Below are 26683 nucleotides of genomic sequence, written 5' to 3'. Positions count from 1 at the left end.
TAATTTTAGTGGTGATTTCAGTTATAAATGCAATACTGTGCACAAGTCTTAGTGCCCCCAATTTCTTTTGCCATATTGAAATGGCAACTCAATTTATTGAAATGTGCACAAATATAGGGCTGCTATGATTAGTCGACTAGTCACGATTACGTCGACTATCAAAATCGTCGACGACTAATTTAATAGTCGACGCGTCGTTTGAAGCTTTGTAAGATCCCAAAAGATGTGGGAATAAGTAGTAGGATTTAAGAGTGTAATAACGGACTGAAACAGAAGATGGCAGCACTGCATGTACAAGGATTTCAGCTGCCGTTAAACCCCGAAGAAGCAGCAGCAGTGTCCAGTATCGTAGCTGTGTCCAAATACAGGGGCCGCATCCTCCTATGCCCGCATTTATAAGGCCGATTACATTACAGCGTCACGACGAAGACTGTCCGAATTCGAAGACTCCGTCAAATGCGCCCTTCATTTCCCCAGATTTGAAGGATGGGTCCGGTGTATACTTTGTGGCCCAACCTATCCCAGAATTCAAAGTGCGGCCCTGCTCAGTTTCCAACAATGGCGGCAGCTAGTTTTAATATTACTCTTATTATTCTTTCTGGGTCATAAAATAAACGTTTAACATATTTTCAGACAAGATTGTAGCTGTGTAAACCTCAAATATCTGCTCAGTTTATCAAGACACCACATATTTTCAAAAGTGCTCCGACATTTTCGGAGACGTCTGTTACCCACCAGCTCTAGCTAGCCGGGGTTCAAGGCTCACTAGAGCCGGTGAGAACACCGGACTCCCGGCAAATCATTTTCAAACCCACCGCCGTCTTTCGCTACTCAGGCTAAACATGATATATAAGTCACTTAGATAACTTAAAAATATTATTTTTCAGTTTTTTCTTTGTTCCTGAGTAAATCGGTTTGGCTGAGATTAAAGTTACAGTTTTTACACAGCTGAATAAACGTCAAGCAGACAACTGATTATCAGAAGTGTGAGATGCTCGAAAATATACTCCGGTGTCCTGTTATAATTTAGATAGCAAGAAGCAGACGGCTGAGTTTATTAAACTCCACCGAAACAATCTGCAAATTTCATAAAAATTTAATAAACTATCATCTTGTCTTTATTTTTAGTTAGGACATACCTTAAACACTTAAAGCTATAAGCTAATGATAGTTATATAAGAGCAGATGCATGCTGGTGCAATAAGCTGTACGTTTTACGTACAATGGATGCATGATCTGATTAGTCGACTAATCGCAAAAATAATCGGTGACTAGTCGACTATCAAAATAATCGTTTGTGGCAGCCCTGCACAAATATGATATATGAGACAAAAACAGAGTCTAATGAGCTTGAAAATAAATATTTTGTATGACCACATTTATTTTTCTTTATTTTAACTCAGTGGTTCCCAAACTTTTTTTGCTAGGCCCCCCTTTGTTTTACAAGAAAAATGTTCGCGACCCCCTCCCCCCCGCACGCACGCACGCACAAACACATCCTCCAACCACACACACCCATATTTTGCTCCATTGGGGTTTATTTCACACCTCAAACTTTTAGTAAACAACTAAGCAAATACAAGTACTCTAACTCGTAACTCTTTTACGCTATGTCCACGCCTACACGGGTATTTTTAAAAAAGCAGGTGTTTCTATGTGTTTGGACCTTTTGTCCACACGTAAACAGATTTTTTACAACTCCTTTTTTGCGTTTACGTGTGGACGAGGAATAGAGCTCGTCATGCAACGTCAAAGGTATGTGCCTTTTTTCACGTCATGCTGTGCGCCACGTTATTGTTTACATGAGATGAATTGCAGAATGGCAGTTACTGTCCCTCCATTTGGAAAGGCAGAGGCGTCACGGTGTAATTATTTTACGTGTAGTTGTTTTTTTCCCTGTGTAATAATATTCAACATTGCTATTAATACATTTTTCAACAAATGTCTCTCTGTGCAAAATGGGTTCAAAAACATAAACAACTGTAGGATAATGTTTGTCCGTGATTTGAACAGGGGGAACAAATTGTGGCAGGATCAGCCTGATATTATTTGTATCCCACTGTAACTTTACTGTATAAAGAGCTAACATCTCCAAAATGTCAGGAGTAGTTAGTCATTAAAACAAGTGTTTGTGAACTAAAAGTCAAGAATGTGGAATACTGTTTGTCCGTGATTTGGAGAGCCCAGCGCTGCTCCCGAGGAAGGGAAAACCAATTATGCAGGGCAGACCTACCTCGGCACTTGTGCAGGTGAAACCAAAGGGAAGATATGCTTCACCATATTTTCTAGTCTTTGGCTTAGAATGAAGTTGGTTTGGAAACATATTCAGCCATGCTTCATCTCCTGCTTTGCGTTTGTGTGGGAGCCCCGTGCTAGCAGTGTCGAAGCGTTTTTTATTTTTTTTCCCTTTCATGCCCCCTGCAATGGCTCTGCGCCCCCCTTAGGGGGGCAGGCCCCACACCTTGGGAAGCTCTGATTTTAACTTAAGGCTGAATGCTAGCTTTCTTTCCTTCTTCAGAATAATTCTACAGGCTTCCTGAAAGAAAGAAGATGCTCTTCTTTGGATGCTGGCTGCCTTTTATTCCATTCTCTGTGTCCCATCATTAAGAACGGCTTGATGACAGCAATCCTTCCATCGAGACCATTTCTGATGAGGCTTTAGCAAACAGTGAATGAATCAACAGAAAGGCCAAATCCATGTCTCAAGTGCTGTGTCAGGTCTTTGCTGGAAGTATTCCTATTACTCTTGCTTGCGTTCTGATATTGTTCTTCTAGTGTATATATTTTTTTCTTGATCTGCTTCTCCTTTGGATTTCCATTCTCCTGGTTCCTCAAGTATTTTTTAGGGCACACTGCACAGCATGTTGACATATACCAGTTTTTGGCTAATAGCTCTTTGGGAATCTTGTTGGTGCAAAAGTACTCATTTATGTCTGTCAGGCTGTCTTATCTTATAATTTTACACAGTAGTATGGATTTGGTGCTTTTAATAGAAGTTTCCATTCCAAGATACTGTACTTACACAATAGTATATTAACAATATTATATAATATTAAGTCTGATTAATTGCCTGGCTGATGGATGTAACTGAGGGAAAATAAAATTATAGCCAATCACTCCAACAGACCCTGCAGAACTGGATCAATAGCAGAGAATTTACAAGTTCATCAGAGACTCACCACTGCTGCTTCTGCTTGTAGACACTCACAGGTTTAAGGTCATTGTTTGAATGAAAGGGGGAGGGAGATTGCATAGAAAGAAGAGGTGTTTAAACGACAGCCAAAGAAATGGCTATGTGAGGATGATGATACCAGGTGTGTCTTTACGTCCACCGCTTGTTGCGGTAGTATCGATTCCTTCTTTCACAGAGGTTTCTCTTCATCTGTTGGATTGATGAATTACATTGACCTTGCCAAGGCATTGCGGAAGTTGTTATTTATTGTATTTTTTTACCGACTAATACTTTCTTATGTTGCTCTAGGTGATAAAGTATACACTTTATTGCTCATCGAACATGGTGTCAGTGGTGTGATGTGTGGTCAACAGCTCTGCGGCACTTTCACATCAATAAACAAAGATTCAAATATAACTTGCCCCTGAATCTGGCACTTCCACTTCACTGCAGATGCCAGGTGCCTGTAGGTGGAAAATTGTGCTTGCACTGTGGGTATAGAGATGTGAGGCAGGCCACTGCTGAAGTGCAGAGAGTATGTGCACCCAGATAAAGGCCTTGCCACTGGGCTCTCTAGTGACTACAGCTGAAATATTCCATCAATACTATAAAAGTTTGACATCTTCAGGAGATCTCTGAAGGTTATTCCCATCTTACTATCCAATGTCAGTCCTACACTAGTTTCACCTTTGCTCCCCTGCAGCATGGTGATACATGGTGAAAAAGTATTTGCCCCCTTTCTGATGTCATGCTTACATGTTTGAGATCATCAGCCCACGAGCAGCATGGCCCAGTGGTTTGGTCTTATAGCAAGAGGGCCCTAGATTCACAGTCACCATCTCTCTGGTCCTTTTTGATAGATTTTTTTCCCCCTCCATAAATTTAAAAGCTGAGTTTTAAAAGCTAATTTTAAAATTCCTCTATGTAAGTATGAAAAATATGCAAAAAAACCCCAAAACAAAAACACTAAAAAATCAGGAGGGGGGCAGCACTGTGTCTAGCCTTGTCCTTGCTAGTCAAGCATTTGTCCTCACCAGCTGGTGTCGTAATATTTAATTTTTGTTGCTGAGTATGCCTCAGTGGTATTACCATAATTCCAACGTCCTCCCTCTGCATCGTCCCAGATCTTCAATAATGTATAACCGCAATGTCACCCAGTCGGACAGTAAAATGTATTACCTGCATGAATCAAGTTGTCATTTACAATTTATGAGAGAGCTTAGCATTCAGAGCACAGGTCTGGCTGGTGTGGGGAGCACAGTGAATCTATTTGGAGTAAAAGCCTCCTCCAATACCCAGCACTGCAAAATAATAATAATAAAAAAAAAAAACAACTCACCTTGTCTTCTGTAGTAGCTATTTTTTTCTCAACACTGTCATGATTAAGATGCAGCTGTGTTTTGGAACCAGACTCCATGTTTTTTCTCGCCTTGTCATCCAGCAGAAACGTCACTTTAGCAAATAAGTCCCCAAGATGGGTGGGAGTCAGAGTTCACCGCACACCACAAAAGATTATCTGCTACATTTCAGGCAGTTTGGGAAACTAAGTGTTAGAATGTCCTCTGAGGCAGACATTAATTCTCCAGGTACCTTAAAACAAATGCTGAGAATTTTCTGCAAACACTGCTTGTCTATAAACTAATATGCCCCAGCACAGTTTGGGCTCAAGTCAGCACTGAAGTGGAGCATCAGGCTTCTGAACAGCAGCCAAATCTGTTGGCCGCTATTGATATCCCATTTCCTCTGGCACTACTAAGCTACTTTGCATTCAGAGGCTTTCCACTAAGCCCACAATGTCCAGCCTGTGGACTGTAATACTGACTATATGTCTGGTTGTGCTGCTCCTCAACAATCATTGACTCCTTTATTATCCAGGAAACAAAAGCGGAGCTGGTGCCACACTGGGAGTCTTCCAGCCCTGACATTTTAATTGCGTCTCTTTCATATTAGGTGGGATGCAAACCAATTTGGCCATTGCTGTTAAATTCTTCCCACATTAATTCCTCTTTTGAATGTTTGAAGCTGACATAATGGATTTTAGACTTGGCAGAAGATTGGAGGAAAAGAGGATCAAACATTAAACAGAAGATAGCTTTTCTTTTTTTGTGACTGACAATTATAAACCTCCTGTTGAGCTTATCACATAGTGAACAGCAGGAGCGTGAGATAAGGTGTTGAGTTATGTGCTGTGGACAGCCCATTTCAGCATCAGTGAGAAAAATGTGTATGTGCATTTGAGATCGTTTAAATTTGCAGATTAAAGCCACGATTATAACGTCTGCCCAAGTCCCTGAAATTTACTGCACAAACAGAACAGCACAGCCACTTGAGGATGGCTCCAAAAGTGAGTCAATCCCTATAGACTCCCATGTTAAAATGCTGACTTTACAGCATTAGAAGCATGTTTACAGCTCCTGTAGGAAAATATATACAACGGAGGAATATTTTTATCTAATCTGTCTGGATCTGAGGTTGAGGGGCATAGGTTTGTTTGTGTGCGTTTGGTGTCTTTTGGAGCATTTTTGATGGAATTTTCTAAGAAATAATATGGACTGCTGTATGACACAGACCTTCCAAGAAATTCCTACTTCTGTTTTGGGTAGTGAAAGCACTAATTAACTCATTAACCAATTAGCAGATATGCGTATCTGTTCGTTGCACCCCTAAACCTGCAGCTTGTCCAAACCCATTGAGTGACATCGCCATGACTACATTCATCTTTTATACACAGTCTGTGGTTTTAATATCCACTTCATACTTATTCACTCATCCATCTGGCTTGCTACTCTTTGCTATGTCTTTTTCTATCATGACATGAACAGGAGACACATTCACACATTCAGCAGGAATAATATTAAATCATTAAATATTAAAAAGCAGTACCACCATAATGCAAAACCAGCCTGTACTGCTTAAACCAGCCTTGGTTTAAGCAATGCAGAGTGGCAAGTGTGTTTTCCACTTCATTGTTCATTTGTGTTGAGCTATATTTACAGGTCATGCCTCGCTTTCAAATGGTATTTCCACATCATAATGCTACGATGTAAAGAAGTAAATGTTTTGACAGCATTGCTTAAATCAGCAGTCATGAAAGCAGCCAGTGGTAGTAGCTGCTTGCTGTTTTTTTTCCCTCTGTCAGTCATTAAATCTGTAATATGGGAGCAGGCAGCAGGAGTGTAAGATGTCAGCCCAGCGCTGGGAATATGATTTATTTACCTTCAGATGTGTCTGCCCTCTGAGCTCATCTCTTACACCTCCAATTCAATGAAGACACACATTACAGTCTATTAAATCACTCATGTGCTGCCTTTGTTTTTCTGTCTTCCTGCAAAGTCACCCCAACCCCCCCAACCCCATTCTTTCCCGTAAGCAAGGTCACTCTACGCGGCACTAATGATTGCAATCAATTACCTGGTGCAACATTGAACGAGACTGAAACTCCCACATCTACATAGCCTTCAAGCTTTTTTGCACCGGCGTATAGAGGTCACTTGATTAGAAAGACAACAGAGCTGATGATTCATGCCTTTCAAAAAAAATTTTAACCACCCTACACCCTGACAGAAACACCATATATTATTATATATCTGAATAAAAATCCCATTCTTGTCTAGATTTTTATTCTTAAGAATGTATTTGTTTTAATTAATTATTTATTAATTTGTTTGTCTTATGCTAGGATAAGCCGTTTCAGTTCCATTCATTTTCAAGCCAACTTTCTGTTGATTGGCTTCTCCAACAAACAGAAGCTCGCCCTCTATACTAATCCATACTAATCCAAGAGTAGAAAGAAGCCAGAGTTTTAGGCTCATAACTTGTACATATGCTGATATTAGGTTCATAAAAGTCAAAAGCATTACCTGGGATTTCACATTCAAGGTCATCCAATCACTCAGGAAGTTTCCCACTAATTGGACGGTCGATGGTTTGATCCCTGACTGTTGCCATAGTATCCTTGGGCAACATATGAATGTTTGTTAGAAATCACTTAAGCATAGAAATAACGGTGAGTCCAAAGTGCTTAAGTAGAAAAGAGGTATTTAAGAGCCCGTTAAGATATATCTCTGGATCCTTTTTTAGCACTCCGTTACTTATCTCAGTGAAAGTCCTATTATGGTCAATTGCACAAGTGCCTTTGTGATAGGAACAAGATTTGCTCCTATGTGAACCTTCAAGCTGAAGTTAATTTTTGTGGATGTAGACAGAACTACAGGGAGCCAAATCTGGGGAGTGTTCCAGGTGGTGAACCCTATGATGTTCATATGGGGTCATCTGATTGTTTTTTTTCTGTATTATTGTATGTTCTTTACCTTCCAATATAAAGCAATTTTAGGAAACTGTTGTTGTGAATTAAACTGAATTGAATTCTACTTTGATAATCCCTTCACAGTTAATACACTGAACAGTTAAAACAAAGAGCTACTCACATGATGCAGAGCCTTGAGGCTTGAAAAGTCTGACTCAACTGATAATTGATCACAGGTCATACATGTTATAAAAGAAAACTGGATTTACACATTCTTGTATACAACCCTAATTACCCCAAAATTGGGATGGTGTGTAAAATGCTAATAAATGAAAGTATTCTAATCTCATTCAAAACCATATTTGGCACATAGAAAAAATAATTTTTTGATCTGCTGTGAATAAAATAAAATATTTAAACTTAAACATTTTACTATTTAAAGGAAAATATTAGCTTATTTTAAACTGATGGCATCAAAACATCTCAAAAATGTTCCAGATTGTCTCATTCTTGCCTGATTTTTCTTGTCAGACTGGTGAACCTCCAGTTACTCACCACATATGTGTTCAACTTTTGTTCCCCTATGTCCCAGATTTTTGCTGAATACAAGCTTAAAGTTTCTATGAAATAGTAAAATGTTGCACTTTAAAGATTTTCTGTGTTTTCTATGTTCTATTGTGGATAAAATAAGGGTTCATGACATTCATTGCTTTCTGTTTTTATTTACATTTACATTGCGTCACAACTTTTTTGAGAGTGGGCTTGTACAGCAAGTATATATGCTTACTTTCACAATTGCAGATGAAAAAAACATGATGGCGTCCTCACAGCTAAAAGATCTAGGTAGGTGATCGAATTTACGTCGTACTTACACGATGCAAATGCCATGAACAGTTGTATAATGTAGCTTATAGCTATAGAGGAGCCTCCAAAACTATCACAGTAATGACATAAAGGTTATCTTGACTTTGGCTGCTGACATCAGATATTTTTATCTGAAATTCTGTAGTGACACCTAGGGGGCTGGAACTTGAGCTTTTTTTAGACTTAGTGCCTTTAAGTACTGCGTGGGAGTTGTAGGATCCAGCTGTTTGACTCTTTACTGAAAGTTGGATTCATTACCTGGTTCTCGTTTTGAGCTGGGTTTACATATGAGTTTGTGATATAGTAGTATCAGTTTTTTGTGAGTTCTCCATGAAGAAAAGAGCTGCCAGTTGTCTCTGAAGAATTAATCATGTCAATGGTGTCAGGTCAAACTTAGAAGAACTTTTGAGTTAAACTTTAATCACTATCAATATTTCAAGTTTTTCCACTTAATAGTGCATTAGAAGCTTCAGAGAGTGAGTAGAAATAGCTGGTGGAAAACATAAGAATAGCCTAACCCTTTCATTCCACTGTGGAAGATATATATATATATATATATATATATATTAGTGGTGCAACGATACACAAAATTCACGGTTCGGTTCGATACTTTGGTGTCACGATTCGATATTTTTTCGATACAAAATGTTCATGCCTTTTTCATTTGTCATTTATTAAAATTATAAATATATATTTTAACTCAAAAGTACAGTTTTTAAATTTAATGTTGCTGAAACAACAAAGTAACAAAAAAAATAAATCTATCTGATTGAGGAATCACTCATCTTTGGAAAAGAGAGTTTATTACAGAGAAATGGCTCTTTCAAAAAATAAAAGCTATACTATACGCTTCTTCTGGGCTATATTCTCAGCAGCATATTAAACATATCAGGTCCCCATAAGGAGAATCATGTACTAATGGCTGTCTAAATGACTCGGGTAAAGTTTGTAGCATGCGTGCTTGTTGTTTTTGTCTGCTTCCACTAGGATGCTGTCGGAGTAAATGTGCAGTCATATTCGTTGTGTTCCCACTAGTGCTGTCAGCGTTAATCTCATTGAAATGACGTTAACGCCACAACATGGCAATTCTTCGTTCACGAGCTACCGGGGATCGCCCTGTGCCTGGGGCTGGACGGCCAACACGTTAACGAGCTAACTGCGCTAACACACTAGTTCCCACCAATGTAACTGAGCATTGCGTGGCACATCCAACATACTGTTTTACTTTTGTCCATGACGCGCTTACCTTCTGTCATGGTCCTGCGACCATGACTCGGTGACTTTGTGTTTGTGTTCTTTATTGTTATTACTTTCATTATTATTCGTGGCTGTTTTGGGATGGTTTGTGTTTTGGGATTTTAGATACTGGGTTTTGGGTTTGTGCTCCCTCTATTGGTCCCTGGTGTCAGTGTTCCCCTGTCTCGTCAGGTTAACCAGGTCCAGCTGTGTCTCCCACCTGTGTGTGATTTCCCAGTGTCTCTCTGTGTACTTATAGTGTGTGTTTTTCTCGGCTCCTCGTCGCGTCGTCTGTGTTCATACCCTGTGAAATCCCCTGCGTGCTCTCCCTGCTGTTCTCCCTTCATGTTCAGGTTTGCCACTCCTTTGTGTAGTTTCACCCAGTTTAGTTCATCCTTAGTTCTGTTTTGCCATCTCCACTTTATGTTTGATATTGTCAATAAATCGCCTTCACATCTGAGTAAGTGCTGCATTTGAGTCCTCCTTTCCACTCTTCACACGGCCGCTGCCCCGGACCGTGACACCTTCAGGGTCATACGTCACATGAAAACCAAAATAGTTCCAAATGCCACATCTGAAATAGGGTGGGGGAGGTTCAATTTGCCATGTTGCAAGGCGAGCTTAACTTCTGTCTGGCTACCTTGCCCTGCGCTCAGTGAATCTGCGTCTGACTACTCCGCCTAGGCTGCACTGTCAAGTGCAGATCCACTGAGCGCTCAACACAGACAGCATCGTCAGAAGGAAAGTTGATAAAATGAATTAAAAATGTTGTATTTTTCGATACATATGCGTACCGAACCGAAAGCACTGTATCGAACGGTTCAATATCGATAGGAGTATCGTTGTACCCCTAATATATATATATATATATATATATATATAAAATTCTCTTGATGGTTTTCTGTTTATGTTATATTCATAGTTCTTGCCGTTGCTTTCTGTCACCTTGCCTTTCTTTTTTTCATGTTTTCCATCTAGTCAGTGGCGCCTCAGTGTCGAGTCTGCGCCTCAGTGTCTGTCTTGTATTTCCTGTTTTACGTTGACGGTCTTGTGTCTTCTGTGAGTGTATCTAGTTTTGCGTTCTTCCTTTCTTCTCTTCTCAGATTTGGTTCAGCTGTGTCCCCTTTTGGTTACTCCCTTCCTCGTTACCATCTGGATATATAGTGAGTGTTTTCCTTTGTTCCCTGTTGGATCGTCTGTGTATCCTCCCCGGTGTATTTCCCCCGTGTCTCCAGGTTTTCAGGTTTCTTGTTCCAAGTTTTCAGGTTTCATGTAGTGTTTAGTCTTCCCAGTTTAGTAAAGGCTTTAATAAAGGCTTGCGTTCTGTTCAACATCCATCTTTGTCTTCGGTGTCTGAATTTGCGTCCTCATTCTCATCTCCGCACGATCTGCCAGCTCATACAGTGACACAGACCAAACTTCACTGTGAATGTTACCTAGGGGTATGCATTGCTAGGCTACATAGATAATAGTCTTCCCTGCCTTGCTCATTTGTCACCCCTGATTTGCAGCAACTATGGAGGACCAGAGATAAAGAAAAGGCAGTTTCACCAACATTGAAATAGAAAATGAATGCAGCTGCTTAGTCAGCACAAGAATAAATTGACTGCCAAGTAGTCCAGGTTGATAATAAATGAGAAGCAGTCCAGTAAAATAAATAGCTGAGCCCATAAGTAAGTAAACCACCTCAGTTAATTTCTTTTTGCTTGTTTTGTAGCAGTGGAACCCATCAGTCTCAGCCAATCACTAATGGCAGCTAAGTTCAAATAGATGTGTCCTACAGAAGTATTGCACTATTGTACTGCTAAGTTCTCCAATCACATTACTAATCACTAATCAAAAAAGTTTTTTTCATATATAGGTCTGTTAAAGCTGAAGGTAATGCCTTGTTTTTTTTATATCAAAACTTTAAATTTCAACTTAGACTCAGTCAAATTCAAAAAGAGACAAAACCTTCACCCTTCAGAATGTTGAGAAAGAGAATTTCGGGTATTTCTGGTTGAAATATTAACTTATTGTAACACATTTTACAGCACATCAGATTTGATAAGATAATTTGTGCCAGCAAAGTTAATGTACTTTCTTTAAATTTCTATATTGTGAATTAATTAGATGTTGGATCACTGTTGTAAAGTACTGTACTGTCTTATCTGCCACACATAGCGAGCAGCGAACAAGGCAGGAGAGACTTGTGTGAGGGAGCTAAATTGACTTCACGGCACGTGGGGGGTAAAACACTTTAGCACTTAACACTGGCATACATTAGACTGACTGCAAATCTCCCCACCTATTTCCTTCCAATTTCTCTTTCTCTCACTCTTTGTCTCTGTCTCTTTCTGGCCTGTCAAAGTGCTGTCATGACCAGTTCAGATTAGCAGATTATTAGCACTGGGATTTTTCATTTGGGGTTTTTTGTATAATACATGTCTTGACGCATCCTTGATTATGAAGGTTGAAGGTTATGAAGGTTATGAAACCTGCACTCAGCTGAGTCTGAAGAAGTCACTTAAATGGGCGATTAAATATTTCTCCCAAATGAAGAGATTCAACTTTCTGGGATACATTTATTGGCGTGTATTTATTAGTCAATCATTAGGAACATTAGTATGAAAGGAAAATAGGAAGTAGGAAAATTAGTATGAATGCATGAAAAGTTGTTATGGAAGAAACAGTGCTGCTATAAGGACCTATGAATCCTTAATTAACTGTAATGTACCTGTTACCAGTTCTAGCTGTTGGCACCAAAGGCACATTGCCAAACGCATTCACACTTGCTTAGTATGAGGTTGAGATGAAAAAATATACTTTGCAAGCCTGATGGACATATCACATACCATCACCATCAAACAGTACAGTGTGAGCTGTTTGCCTGAACTAGCATGCAGTTTTCATTATATTACAGTACATCTATTCCCTCATTCATTGGCTAAGCTTTACTGCAAGTTTTTAGCAAATCATTCAGGGCAACTTCATGTCCTTAGCAATTGTCACAGTGTTTCTCTTGTAATACGTGTGTCACTGAGTATCACAAGAAGAAACAACACTATATATATATATATACTATACACTGCAATATGAGCATTTTTCATAGCTCCAACTCTCAAAAATAACTTTTGCTGCAGGGTTACAAAAAGGCATGTCTTTAATATTGGCAAGTTCATCTTCAATAGTGGTTTATCAGTTTTCAGCAGATTTGACGTGTAACGCAGCATGAAAAATTGGCTCTTATATTTCCCTTATGATCGAATACTGAAACAGAGCAGTGGAGTGATCTTATCTTGGATCCAGTTCACCAGTGCAGAATTTAAGATTTCTCCCACTGTTTGTCACACACACCAAAAGCAAATGTGACATTCAGTTATGGTATGCACAACCTCATATTATGGACAATTTTGGGTCATTAATTTTATGATTTTTGAGGATAATGTCCTTCCAATCAAAAATAATTGCAATCAGTGATTCCTCTTCTTTATTATGCAGAATGATAAGTCCTCTGGGTTTGGCACAAGAGAGTTTTCAGGTTCTAATATGCAATGTGAGTTTTAAATCCTGCATACAGGGTTTTATCACGTATCGCAACACTACAATTTATTATTCAAACAGAGTATTTTTCTTAGCATGCCTCGAGGGGATCTTTAACCTATGTGATAAAATACAGTTGAATTTCTTTTGTGGTGGTAAGGGAGACCATACTAACTATATTCTCTGGCATAACCAGTATCACTCACTGTGGTAGTGGTTATGTCATTTAATCAAAAAAAAAGTAAAAAATGAATTTTGTTTAAATCAATGTTGTATCCATGAACTCCCATAGAAACTTCCTTTTAAGTTATCTGTAAGAGTCATACATTTGTGCAAATGATTAGGTATCCATGGTAACATATTTTCCTCGATATTTCCTAACAGAGTATTTTCAGGGAGATTTCTTAGTGTAAAACTATATTTAAAGAATGACTGCTTTGGACTGATTCAAGGAATAAAAGCAGAATGATCTCTGAATAAACAAACAATAAATGAAAAGGATTTTGATGGAATAAGAAGTGAAGAAGAAGAAGAAGAAGAAGAGAGAATAAAAAGATGATTGAGCTTTTTGCCAAAGCTTCATTACTCATAAAATAAGCACCCATGTGCTCTCATCAATATTTAAAAAAGCAAACAAACTTGTATGTGCTGATGCCTTATACTCTATGCTTTCATGATTACCTTTTCAACATTTTTTACTAATAAAAGTCAGTGTTACTAGAACTATAGGACAACAGCCTTCCATTTGCCATTTCTATTTCCTAAGTAAATGAAATTGCAAGTCCAAAATAATTCTTTTGGCCAATTTTCAGAATGCTTTTCTTTCTCAAAACACCATACATTCATTTTTCCTTGCCTCTAAAGTTGAGGTTTAGAGGAAATTACAGTATGTCTCTAACTATTTAGGATATATATTCGGTTGAGTTTCCAAAATGCTTTGGTTTGTCCCTGTACTCCACTAATAAAAACTACAAAGCCCAAATTCAATTTTATTTTATTTGTATAGCACCAAATCACAACAATAATCACCTCAAGGCGCTTCATATTGTAAGGTAGACCCTACAATAATACATACAAAGAAAAACTCAACAATCATATGACCCCCTATGAGCAAGCACTTTGGCGACAGTGGGAAGGAAAAACTCCCTTTTAACAGGAAGAAACCTCTGGCAGAACCAGGCTCAGGGAGGGGTGGGGCCATCTGCTACGACCGGTTGGGGTGAGAGAAGGAAGACGTGGATAAAGACATGCTGTGGAAGAGAGCCAGAGATTAATAACAAGTATGATTCAGTGCAGAGAGGTCTATTAACACATGCTGAGTGAGAAAGGTGACTGAAGAAGAAATACTCAATGCATCATGGGAATCCCCCAGCTGCCTACACCTATTGCAGCATAACTAAGGGAGGATTCAGAGTCACCTGATCCAGCCCTAACTATATGCTCCTGAATTCAAACTAGAAGCTGGTTCCACAGAAGAGGGGCCTGAAAACTGAAGGCTCTGGCTCCCATTCTACTTTTAAATACTCTAGAAATAACAACTAATCCTACAGTGTGAGAGCGAAGTGCTCTGATGGGGTGATATGGTACTATAAGGTCATTAAGATAAGATGGGGCCTGATTATTTAAGACCTTGTCGTATTTAAGAATTTGTCTCCCTATTTATCTCTGCACTGCGTCCAGCTCCTGTTTCCTTTGGATTACTCTCTTTGACACCTGTTCATGTTGGATTTTTCTATTATATAAAAAGCGCTCTGTTCAACTTGAATTACATTTTGGTGAAGATCATAGAAGTGATCTTCACCATGTTTTGGGACATGGTCCCAAAACTACCATGTCATCCTTGGTCAGTTCAGGTTGTTTCACTGAATCTTTTTGCTCACAAGGCTCAAGACATTTCAATGATGCTTGTTGCTAGCAACAGGAGATGCAGTAGTCCGTATTCATTATTACATCTGTTTTGTGATATGTACTAGAACCCATGGCAACAAAACAGATCCAGAGCATAATGTTACAACCACCACGCTGGTCAGCTGGGACATTTTTCTTAGCTCTGAAGGCCTCACCTTTGCTCCTCCAAATACTCTTGCTCTTGTCATTGTGGCCAGATAGCTTAATCTTTGTATCATGTGAACATAAAATGTTTCTCCAAAAGGCATTTGGCTTTTTCATGTTGGCGGCTGAAGGTTTGCTGAAGCTTGAAGGTTTTGGAGCAGGGGCTACTTTCTTGCTCGGCACACTCACAGTCCATGATTATGTCAGACTTGTGTCACTGTGACCAGTGAAGCTGGTGTTCCAGCAGTATCCAGCTCATGGAAGGCTTGAGCCTTGGTGGTTCCTAGGTTGTTTTTAACCAATTTCTTCTCATCAGAAGTTGACCATTTGGTTTTTCTTTCAGACCTCGGCAAAGTTGTGACAAATCAAGATAACTTGTACTTAATGTAGAGTTTTTTAAAGTGATGACTGCAGTTGTTTAGAAATAGTTCCAAACTACACTATATTGCTAAAAGTATTTGCTTGTCTGCCTTCACATCCATATGAACTTGAGTGACATCCCAGCTATAACGCCTTTACCCCCTTCTGGGAAGGTTTTCCACAAGGTTTAGGAATGTGTTTCTGGGAATTTTGGGCCATTCTTCCAAAAGTGCATCTGTGAGGTCAGAAAGATATTGAATGAGAAAGCCTGGCATGCAGTCTCCACTCTAATTCATGCCATTGGTGTTCTTTTTCTAGGCAAGTTCTCGCACACCAAACTCATTCATCCATGTTTTTATGGATCTTGCTTTGTGCACTGGTGGGCGATCATGTTGTAGCTAGTGGGGTGAGTTGCTTTACACCACAGCATCCGATGCTTTGCATTGTGCTTGGTGATGCAAGGCTTGGGTGCAATTGCTAGGCCATGGAAACCCATTCCATGAAGCTTTTTACACACTGTACTTGAGCTAATCTGAAAAAAAAAACATTGTAGAACCTTCAGCACCACATAAAAAGACTTAAATAACTGCATGTATATATTTAAGCCTGCATGTATAGTCAAAGAAATTATTAAAAGTCTAAAATGACCATAATGAGTGTAAGCAAGCTTTTAACCACAACTGTATGCATGACTGTTGGATTGGATAGTTTTAAGTAGGTGTATTTGATTAACATCAGCACCTGAGAGTATATAATTCATGTGAGCAGGATAAATAGAAGTACAAAACAAAGTAATCCACATGTCCAAATAAAGTTTTTATGTTTTGTGACTGCTACTATTATCATCCAACATTCTTTGTCTGGTAATAAGTTGGTTGTATCAGTAAACTGCGTGAGCTGTTTTTGCCATTCAATATTACCTCTTGCTAACCACAAATTAACACTGACACTGGTGTTAATGATCATCACAGTTAATAACTGTGATCCCAAGCACCCAATACTGCTTTAGAAGGGTAAGATAATTTGGGAAAGAGTGTATTCAGATGCTAATGTAATTTTATGTCGCATAGCATCATGAAACGATACAGCCATCCTTCAGTTTACTCTGAGAGGAAGTTAAGTGTCAGGATTTCGTGAGATGAATCACTAAAGTGGGATATCTGTTATTGTGAGCATAAAGTCGTTCTGGAGGATTATGAAACAGACAGAGCTTCCTCAAGGTGAAAAGAAACCGACGTGGATGGGAGAGGGAGGAGAGGGAAGAAGGGTGAGCGAGGTCGTGGCAAGGGGATGAATATGATGATGTAGTGACTTTGTCTGGGTGGGAGGGAGGAGGCTGTGGAACTTGAGGTAGACCGATTGCAGTAGAAGCTGCCAATTAGGTGGAGTTGAGCTCTGATGTGATAAATATTGCACCGCACCAAAAATAATGATATGCAGAGAAGGTAAAGGTTCATGGTTGATGTGAGGAAAGAAACAAGATGGTGTGGGAAACGTGAAACCAGACCAAAAAAATAATAAAAAAGGCGAGAGCGGGAGGCAGTGAGACATATAAAGATGGATCAAGCGCCCACTGAAGTAGAGGAAAGAGTGATTGAGTGGATGGAGAGTGTGGAGGTGTGGAAAAGCAGTCATGATGAGATGGATTCTACTGGACCGTGAGATTGATGGCTCTGCTTAAGAAAGAGAGAAAAGAGATAGGGGAGGGTGGAGAGGGTGAGGGGGAATAAGAAAAAAGTCCCGATGAAAAGAACCATCAGGCCCCACAAGACATTCCAAAATCTTGGCTTGATAAAAGAATAAGCTGCTCTTATCGTAGGACTTCCATCTTAAAACAGAGCGCAAGAAGCATCTCTAATAGGATCTGTAGCACTTTCTCTGGTTCGTCATGAGTTATGCAGAACACAAAAATGTGTTTTCTCAGAATAAAAACAGAAGAAGGCTGTTTCGATATCGTAAGAGATTACACCTGGATCAAATAAGTCTGTTTGTGAAGGATTATGTTTTTATCTGGTTTTCTTTGAATGAATTCTGGCATCCAAATAAATATTCCATGTTATATTCATCCTTATAGCCCATGTCAGCATGCCCAATTACAGCGTGTATTCTTAAAAGAGTTCCACAACATCCAACTAACGAAGCTCATTACAGGGCAAAATTAAGCTGCTAAGTTGGTGGTGACATTAAGGTGTGGAAAGGATAGCTGGGGAGGGAATGGTGAATACAACCATGGCAATGAGGTTACATTTTTACCGTGAGCTCATTACACCTTCTCTGCCTTAATATCACCGTCTCCTCCTGCTCCGCCGTGACTGCTCTGATTCGTCAGTCTGTGTCTAGTTCACTGGGATGAGAGGGAGATAAACTGTTTGCAAACAGAAGATGGTCAAAGTCGAGGCAAAGTAGGGTAGTGTTTCGTGGGATATTCACTTTCTTCAGCTCACGGCGCCTCTCGTCAGAGGCAGCAATGGAATGATGTGCTGTGGCACGTTTCTGCTTGCACAGTCGCTGAGTTGATGTTATAGGCTATAATGAATAGAGAATAAAAAATTGCTGCTAAATAAGTCACACATCTGGCCTTTTCAAAAATGTAAGACACAGGATGCTAGATGTCTCACCTTGTCTCACTCCTGCTGTTTCATTATGTGGTTCTGATTTATGTCTGTTTTTCTCATCTTTTTTTAGATGCTGTCAGAAAGAGTTGAAAGTCATCCTGTGAGCTGCGATGGGACACAGTAAGGGCATGGACATGATGAGAAATCTCTGCCATTCTGCTTTTCAATCACAATAGCAGCACTAGACTACAGAGAAGTCTTGAAATTAATGTCAGCTGCGTTGCGGAGGCAGCCTCCCGCTGCGCTGCAAGCTCTAACAACCCATGGAGGCGTGGCTTCAACATTTCCAACCCTGTTGCCACTGGTAATACCAGCCAAGTGAACAGAGATGCCTTCTAAGGTTTCCTGCTTATACTTGCTGACAGTGGTATGCTGGGCCAGCGCTTTGTGGTACCTGAGTGTTTCCCGCCCCTCTACTTCCTACGTGGGCCAGGTGAACATCCCAATACGCAATACACTCAAGGTGAACAAGAACTCCACATTCAGCAACATCCGCACGCGCTCTGTCAACCCACACGACTTCGGCTACCTCATCAACGAGGACAAGAAGTGTGAGTCGGAGCCCCCGTTCCTTGTCATCCTCATCAGCACCACTCACAAGGAATTCGATGCCCGTCAAGCCATCAGAGAGACATGGGGGGATGAGAGCACGTTTCAGGATGTGCGCGTGGTCACGCTCTTCCTGTTAGGCCGAAGCACTGATGTTGTCCTCAACCAGATGGTGGAGCAGGAGAGTCAGATCTTTCATGACATTATAGTGGAGGATTTTATTGACTCATACCACAACCTGACGCTCAAGACTCTTATGGGCATGCGCTGGGTGGCCACCTTCTGCTCTAAAGCTCAATATGTCCTCAAGACAGACAGTGACATCTTTGTCAACATGGAGAACCTCATCTTTAGCCTCCTGAAGCCTACCACAAAGCCCCGAAGGAGGTACTTCACTGGTTATGTCATCAACGGTGGGCCAATCAGAGACATGCGCAGCAAGTGGTACATGCCCAGGGATCTGTACCCAGAGAGCAAGTATCCCCCGTTCTGCTCTGGCACCGGCTACGTTTTTTCAGCAGACGTGGCTGAACTCATCTACAAAACGTCCTTACACACCAGGCTGCTGCACTTGGAGGACGTGTACGTTGGTGTGTGCCTCCGGAGGTTAGGAATTCACCCTTTCCAGAACAGTGGCTTCAACCACTGGAAGATGGCCTACAGCCTCTGTCGCTACCGCAGGGTGGTCACCGTCCACCAGATCTCCCCTGAGGAGATGCACCGCATCTGGAACGACATGACCAGCAAGAAACACCTGAAATGTTAGCAGGACTGTTGGCACCAGTACAGAGTCAGCGTGGCATTGAATCCCCTCTTACCACTTGTTTCTCTGTTACTGGTTGTATTGGCTAATACTGAATATCAACAATGAAGCTGTCAGTTCTTTAACCATGAAGCTCTACAGTGCGAGGCCAAAGCAAACCCCTCTGTATTATCCTGCCTGCTGTCACTCCAAGTTGTTTGAGTGCTCATACATTAGGCACAAACTTGGGAAAATGCTTTCCAGAAATGTGTGAAACAATCAGGTGGTTGGCTGTGATTGCCAGAGTGATTTTTATAAGACATTACAAATCAGGAAGCTGAGGGGTTTGTGTTAAACTCCTCATTTACACGAGACTCAAACTGTCCCAAAATTGTCAACTGCAGATGGAATAAATGCTGACATGCTTGTCTGGACCCGGACGCTCTCTTCTTGGGTTCATCACAGGCTCTAATTATGAATGTTCCTCTTGTATTTTCAGCTGTTGTGCACTTCTGAATAAGGTGTTAACGTTTGGATGTACTGTCTGGCACTGCAGCAGCCACGTCATCGTGAGGACCTCGATGAGTTTACAGTGTGATGACTCATTTAGATCATATTGCTCTCCCTCTAGCAAAGCAGATTAGGGGAATTAATGATCAGAGTGTGTAGTGCTCTTTACAGAATTAGACATATTTTCTTACAAGAGACCAACAGATCTTATTGTACAATGAGGAAAGATAAAGCAACTATACAGAGAGAAGATATGGGCTGCTTGCATTCCCAAGTGAATGTAACTTCTGTTGATGTGTAATGTGCAGTTATTTGTCTCTGGCAGTACTGGCAGGAGGCTGCAGATCATTCTATTTTCTATTACTTGAACATGAAGGAGAGCAGATGTACTATAGGAGCAGCAGAAGTGTATATTGAGAACAAATATTGCATTTTTGATTGCTTTCTTCTTTTCCATTACTTGAGATTAAATAAAGGCTTTTATAAGACTCCATGTTGCATTTATTAAGGCAAATAATATGAAAGTTTATATTCTTCAGATTTATACACATAACCTGGTAGTTAATATGCCTGTGAGCTTGTAAGGGATCTTCTTTGGTCTCTGAAGGAAAACACTGTGGAAGCTGCAGAAGTGAAAGCCTTTCATTAGTTGTGCAGCAGCTGTGCTCCAGTCGAAGCAGATCCCAGCTCCCAACGCTTCGCTGATGGGCGCAAGCTGAAATCTCGGCATGGTTCTGGAAACGACCTGCTGTTCTTTTCCATGCAGGTGAGTAGGCAGGCAGACCATTGCAACTTGTAATTAAATAAGATGTGTAATTAGCAACTGACTGGGTTTTTTTTTTTGTTTTGTTTTTTTGTCTGAATCAGAGGAATTGCTGCGGTAGATTTATGTGTCCAAATGAACTGATCCGAAAACACTTTCTTAGTTTTCACTGTCTCTCGTTTATTCACACTGGGGAACTTAAATGTTTTTATCTTGGGGTGTGTGATCAAGTAAGCGGGTGAAACCACGCACTGCAAATTCAGTTTAATTGTAAATTCTGTTTTGTTAAAGACAGTGAAAGAAAAAAAATTCAGGTGAAAAGACAAATGTTTATTAGTTTTCCTGGCATGTTTTACTTTGACTTTTTGCACACTCACATTATAAAGGCTTAAAGTGCAAACTCACTGACTAAATGTGAAGGAAAGTTTAATGGCGTTTATGCAACTCCCTCCCTCTCAATGAATCTTGGCTGTTAGATAACATGGGGGGAGGTGACCTCCTTCCTCTGAAGAAATATACAAATACACACAAACAGTAGCTTTGACTCCAAAGATATTGAAAATTTACGCATATGAAAAACAATCTTTCAATTATGAGGCTGCGGGCTGTCAAAGAGACCAGAAAGGATGAGGTTCAAGGGAAAAGAAAATGTAGCATGAGGTGAACCAGCAGAATCCTGGGCAAATGTCTCAGTAAAGTGGGAAATTGGGGTTCAGCAAGGGTTGAAAATTAAAAGTTGCTTTAAAATTGGTAACTGTCAGCAAGTGGTCACAGATCAGATCCCTGTTTTTGAAGCAACCATTTAAAAGGCAACAAGGCAGTGAACAGTACTTTTGGTTGTGCCATGGTCCTAAACCAATATTCCCTATTTTGACTGTAGCATAAATTACATACTGTCCTTCAGACCAGTGTTTCCCAACCTTTTGGAGCCACGGCACATATTTCACATTAGAAAAATCACACAGCACACCACCAAACAAAAATGTCACAAAAAGCATATTGATCATTTTTCCCCACGCACCAGGCGCAGCGGAATTGGCTCCATTTGTCCCCAGTATACCTTTTTTGCTTTCTTCTGACCACTACTCATGCTAGGGACTTCATCTGGGTTAGAGTTTTTTCCAGGACCCGGGTCAGATTGACTATTTTTTCATTTCAAATATTTATTTATTGCTATTAAGCGCTGCGTTGTCTCACTATTATGTCATTTCTTCTTAGTCTTCTTCTGTTTTTCTGGCAGTTGGCACCTTTTTATTTAGAGCAGGTAGTTGTAGTGCCCTCTTGTGCAAGAGAATGTAATTGTTCTCCCCGTCACTCACGCCAGTCGCTTACAGTACTAATCAGGTGGAGCCAGATAATCTTCCATGGCTCACCTGATCATTTTTCACGGCACACACGCCGCAGCACAATGGTTGGGAAACACTGGTTTAGATAATATGTAATTTATGCTACAATAAATACTGTAAAGTAATAATACTGTAAAGTTACATCTTACATAATCACATATGTCAAAATCAGTTTTTAACTGATGTTAAAACATTAAAGAAACGATATTAAAAATCAGTGCAGGAGGGCGAGCTGCTATCAGTCGTATCGCAACGTCTGACGTAAATCAACATATCTTTACATTGTTTGGAGAGAGTGAGTGAGACATGATCCTGATACACTTTGCTTAATAGGTACTATGTGGGAAACGCTACAGACAAGTCACCAAGTGATTCTGACTCCAGAGTTCAACTATTAGCAAACCAAAGCTACCAATTATGTTTGATGACTTTATGCCAATGCTATAAGATTAAAACAGTAGGTTTATAGTACATTTTATGTTTTATTAATTTCACCTATCAATGAGGATTGCATCCACCAACACCCATATGAGAACCTGCTCGTGAAGGTGAAAGCGAAGGAACCGAACCAGCTTTCAATTTCACACAGTTGTGGCTTTGAAAGCCCGTCCAGATCTCCAACCTATATGCAATCTTCTTATCCAGATGTAACAGTGTCCTGTTTCACAAAAAAGCTAGCATGAAAAAACAAAAAGCACAAACGTACCACTCAGTATAAGTCGGTACTGCAGAGAGAGCAGAGACAGAGGGCAGAGACGTCCTCCTGTTGGTGGATGATGTGTGTGGAAAAAAAATGTTTTCAAGAGTTTTGCTTTAAATGTATACGTATTTGAATTTGAGCTTTTATGTTTCATAAAACATATAAAATCACAAATTAGCTTTAAAAATAGTCGTTTCCAGATATTTTGAAGGAAAGCACAGGTCAGAAGTTTGGAGATCAGTCTAACCTTGACACAAAAACAATCCTGGAGAGTGAGTTTACACAATTTTGTGTCCTTTTTTTTTCTGTGCAGTGCAACAGTTGCTAGCAGGATACTGCTTAGCAAAGGCAGTTGAAAACAAACAGTCAGCATTTCCCTCCTGCTACACCAAAAACCTTTCTCTGTATTTTTGCAAAAGTTTTTAACTCAACGGCAAAACACGACAGAAGGCATCGTCAATCCTTTGACTTCTCCGTCTCTCTCCCTCACTTATTTGATTTCATTCTCATTATGAAAGACATGATATGGGCAGTGTTACCAGCTCTCAGGCTTCTGGCCTATGACACATGACTCACACCCAAAATAAATCTCACACCAGATAATGGGAAGAATCAAACCACTGCTTTATTTCAATTTCTTTCTTAGTCTTACCATCAGCTTTGGTGTATCTGCTGGTACGCAAACACTAGAGAACTGAAAACAGTGTTTGATTTGCCTGAGGCGCACAACCTCTCAGTGAGAGACGATTAATGAGTTTCTCTGCTGAGCCTTGTCCCCATTTGACCAAACATTAACAGGGACTGAACCTGTTTTTGTTGTTTCCAGCTGTTTGAGTTTATTAAATCCCTGAAGCTTGTTAGGATCCATAGAGTATGTCTCCAAAGCAAGCAAATTGCAAACATCTTTACATATATTTACACTTTCACCTCAAAACTTTGTAAAGTAAAAAAAAAAAAACCTGACTCCACACGAAAGCTGGCAACCCTGATATAAGGTAGAAATTAGAAGGACTTGGGAACCTTTCATTACACCTACAGTAACATGAAGATTCATGCCTATAGTGATTGCTGTAAGTGCATCATTTTGCCTAGAGTTGAAACATGTTGAATTCTAAAAAAATTAGCTATGTCTATGGTCTCAACACCTTTAATCAAAAGCAAGATGAAAATGTCCAAAAATATACATTTGGGGTAGCCGAAGGGACATATTCATTCTGAACTATGTGAAATCCATGTTAGCTTTTGATTTAGGCCACAAAATGCTGAAACTTCAACCCAGTGGGTCATGGCTCCTCTCTGGGATTAGCAGGTTATTGTAACAGTCACAGTGATTGTGGTATCTGGTGGATGTAATTGCACTTGTGTTTTGTGACGTGTGGACATACTTATTTGACTGTTTAAAGCGTTAATGTTAAGAGACACTGGAGACCTTCATAAGTTACATGCAGCCTATTGTCCTCCAACATGGAATTATTAGGTTACAAGGTAATTGTTTCATATTATAGAGAAGTAAAGCCTTAATTATACTGCTTGCATGGGTGAAAAGCTATGCTTTGTGCATGTCTAAAGCTGACATTTCTCTTATTTGTCTGGGCAGCCTGCACACTCAGATCAATTTGAATCTCACTAACAACATCAAGGCCATGGTAAGACGCGTGGGGGTACTCTTTGATTCTGGATTCAGTCTTCACATCAGTAAACTCTCCTCTTTTCACCATCTAAAAATACCAAGATTTAACCAGATTTGTGTTGCTTCTCAATTCTCTGTCTCATCACGACTGGATTACAACACAGGACTTTTATTAGTCAGAAATTACTCAGTGGGCTTCAGCTAATTGTTGGAGCAGGGAATCACATTACAGCACCAGTACACTGCTTACAAATTTGTTTTAGGACTGATTTTATGGATTACATTTAAGGCTTTTTGTGGCCAGACTCCAAATTATATTTCAGAGGTGCTCTGACCTGTCAGCCAGTCACAGCCTGACAGACGGGAACTGCTGTCTGTTCATGGGCCCTTACAGTTATCATATTTGACATTACTATTATTTATTTTTTTACTGTATGTTTTTGTTTGTTTGCTTTACCATTTGCATAACCCTAATTTAAAAATGAACATCATTAAGGTATTATGAATAACCCATAGAGAGAGGCTCCTTTTTTAGCTCCTATTCCAAGATTGGTTCTGGCACAAGACAAAGCCAGTGAAAACTGAGTACAAATGTGAGGAATGCAGCAACAGCAATACAAGACAATAAAGGACCATGCTGATTGCATGTGCTTCACACAATACAGTTTTTCAATTCAGTTCAATTCAATTTTATTTATATAGCGCCAAATCACAACAAGAGCTGGTAGATTTATATTGTAAAGTAGATACAGAGAAAATCCCAACAATCATATGACCCCTATGAGCAAGCACTTTGGCGACAGTGGAAAGGAAAAACTCCCTTTTAACAGGAAGAAACCTCTGGCAGAACCAGGCTAAGGGAGGGGTGGGGCCATCTGCTGCAACCGATTGAGGTGGGAGATGCAAAACAGGATAAAGACATGCTGTGGAAGAAAGACAGAGATTAATAACAGATGTGGATCAATAAAGAGAGGTCTCTTAATACATAGTGAGTGAGAAAGGTGACTGGAAAGTAAAAACTCAATGCATCATGGGAATCCCCGGCAGCCTACGTCTATTGCAGCATAACTAAGGGAGGATTCAGAGTCACCTGGTCCAGCCCTAACTATATGCTTATAGACCTGATTATTTAAGACCTTGTATGTGAGGAGCAGGATTTTGAATTCAACAGGAAGCCAATACAGGAGAAATATGCTCTCTCTTTCTAGTCCCTGTCAGTACTCTTGCTGCCTTCAGCATTTTGGATTAGCTGAATCAGAATCAGAATCAGAATCAGAATCAGAATCAGAATGGGGTTTATTGCCAGATGTTGAGGTTTACAACATTAGGAAATTGCTGCGGTGCTTCAGTGCAAACAATAAGAATTAAAGTGCTATGTAGAAAGAAAGATATGAAAGATATGAAAGATATGAAAGAAAGATATGTGCATGAGATATACATGAGATATATACATGAGAATAAGACTTATGAGTGCTACGTAGAAAGATATATACATGAGTGCAGGTGGTGATCGGTGCCAAACATGAAATGATGCAGTGACACAGCGTAGGGTCATGTGTTAGTGGCGGGGACAGTCATGTGGTTATTGTTCATGTGTCCAACAGCAGAGGGGAAGAAACTGTTCTTATGGCGAGAGGTTCTGGTGCGAATGGACCGAGTTTTTTGGACTTCCTGATAATAACGAATTGCAGTAGTCCAGCCTGGAAGTATGAATGCATGAAATAGTTTTTCAGCGTCACTCTGAGACAGGATATTTCTAACTTTAGAGATGTTGCGCAAATGGAAGAAAACAGTCTTACATATTTGTTTAATATGTGCATTGAAGGACATATCCTGGTCAAAAATGACTCCAAGGTTCCTCACAGGGTTACTGGAGGCCAAGGTAATGCCATCCAGAGTAAGAATCTGGTTAGATACCATATTTCTAAGATTTTCAGGGCCAAGTTGTCATGGTCTGGGTGGGTACCTGCAGGTCTCCAACAGCGGCTCCTCCTCCTTTAAGCGGAGTTCGGTTGCTCCTCCCTGGCTGACCACCTGTGAGCAATTATTCCGGCAGTATATCAGACCTGCGCACTCAACCGTTCATCGCCTGAGTATCTGTTATCCCCATGTTAGTCAAGTGGAGCATCATTGCTCTGTCCAGAATCTGTGTGATGACTTACCTGTTCTTCTTGTTCTCAGAGGTAGCACCTGGAGTGGAGGTCTTGTCTCCCTCATTCCCGCCTTCCTGGACCTGGGCCGCTCGCTGCTGATACGACGTTGCCTGCCGACCCACCGCCCCACCTGTCCCCTCCACCTGAAACCAATGCTCCGGCCCCTACCTAGTCCCGTTTCCACCTCCCCGCTGCCTCTGCTGTTCAGCCGTCTCCTAGAGGT

At 40.3% G+C, this 26683-nt stretch overlaps 1 protein-coding gene and 1 long non-coding RNA gene across 7 annotated transcripts in view; one reads left to right on the top strand and one right to left on the bottom strand.

Annotated features, from left to right (window-relative positions):
- Window positions 1-25062, top strand: part of LOC120723519 (beta-1,3-galactosyltransferase 1-like) — a 208572-nt gene extending 183510 nt beyond the window's left edge. For all 6 annotated transcript variants that reach the window (XM_040015006.1, XM_040015004.1, XM_040015002.1 and 3 more), the window contains one exon: window positions 18138-25062. In XM_040015006.1, the coding sequence (XP_039870940.1) occupies window positions 18396-19382 (987 nt within the window). In that variant the 5' untranslated portion in view covers window positions 18138-18395 and the 3' untranslated portion in view covers window positions 19383-25062. The remainder of the gene's footprint in view (window positions 1-18137) is intronic.
- On the bottom strand, window positions 9863-14866 carry LOC120723524. Its single transcript, XR_005693768.1, has 3 exons — window positions 14855-14866; window positions 11266-11274; window positions 9863-10042 (listed from the first exon to the last, which is right to left on the bottom strand). It is a non-coding gene; the product is annotated as an uncharacterized LOC120723524 (long non-coding RNA).
- Window positions 25063-26683: the final 1621 nt, after the last annotated feature.

This window comes from Simochromis diagramma, unplaced genomic scaffold (genome assembly GCF_900408965.1).
Source record: "Simochromis diagramma unplaced genomic scaffold, fSimDia1.1 OVJJ01000680.1, whole genome shotgun sequence".
Taxonomy (NCBI): Eukaryota; Metazoa; Chordata; class Actinopteri; order Cichliformes; family Cichlidae; genus Simochromis; species Simochromis diagramma.
Note: the sequence above shows the minus strand (reverse complement) of the source record. Positions and strands in the feature narration are given on the sequence as shown.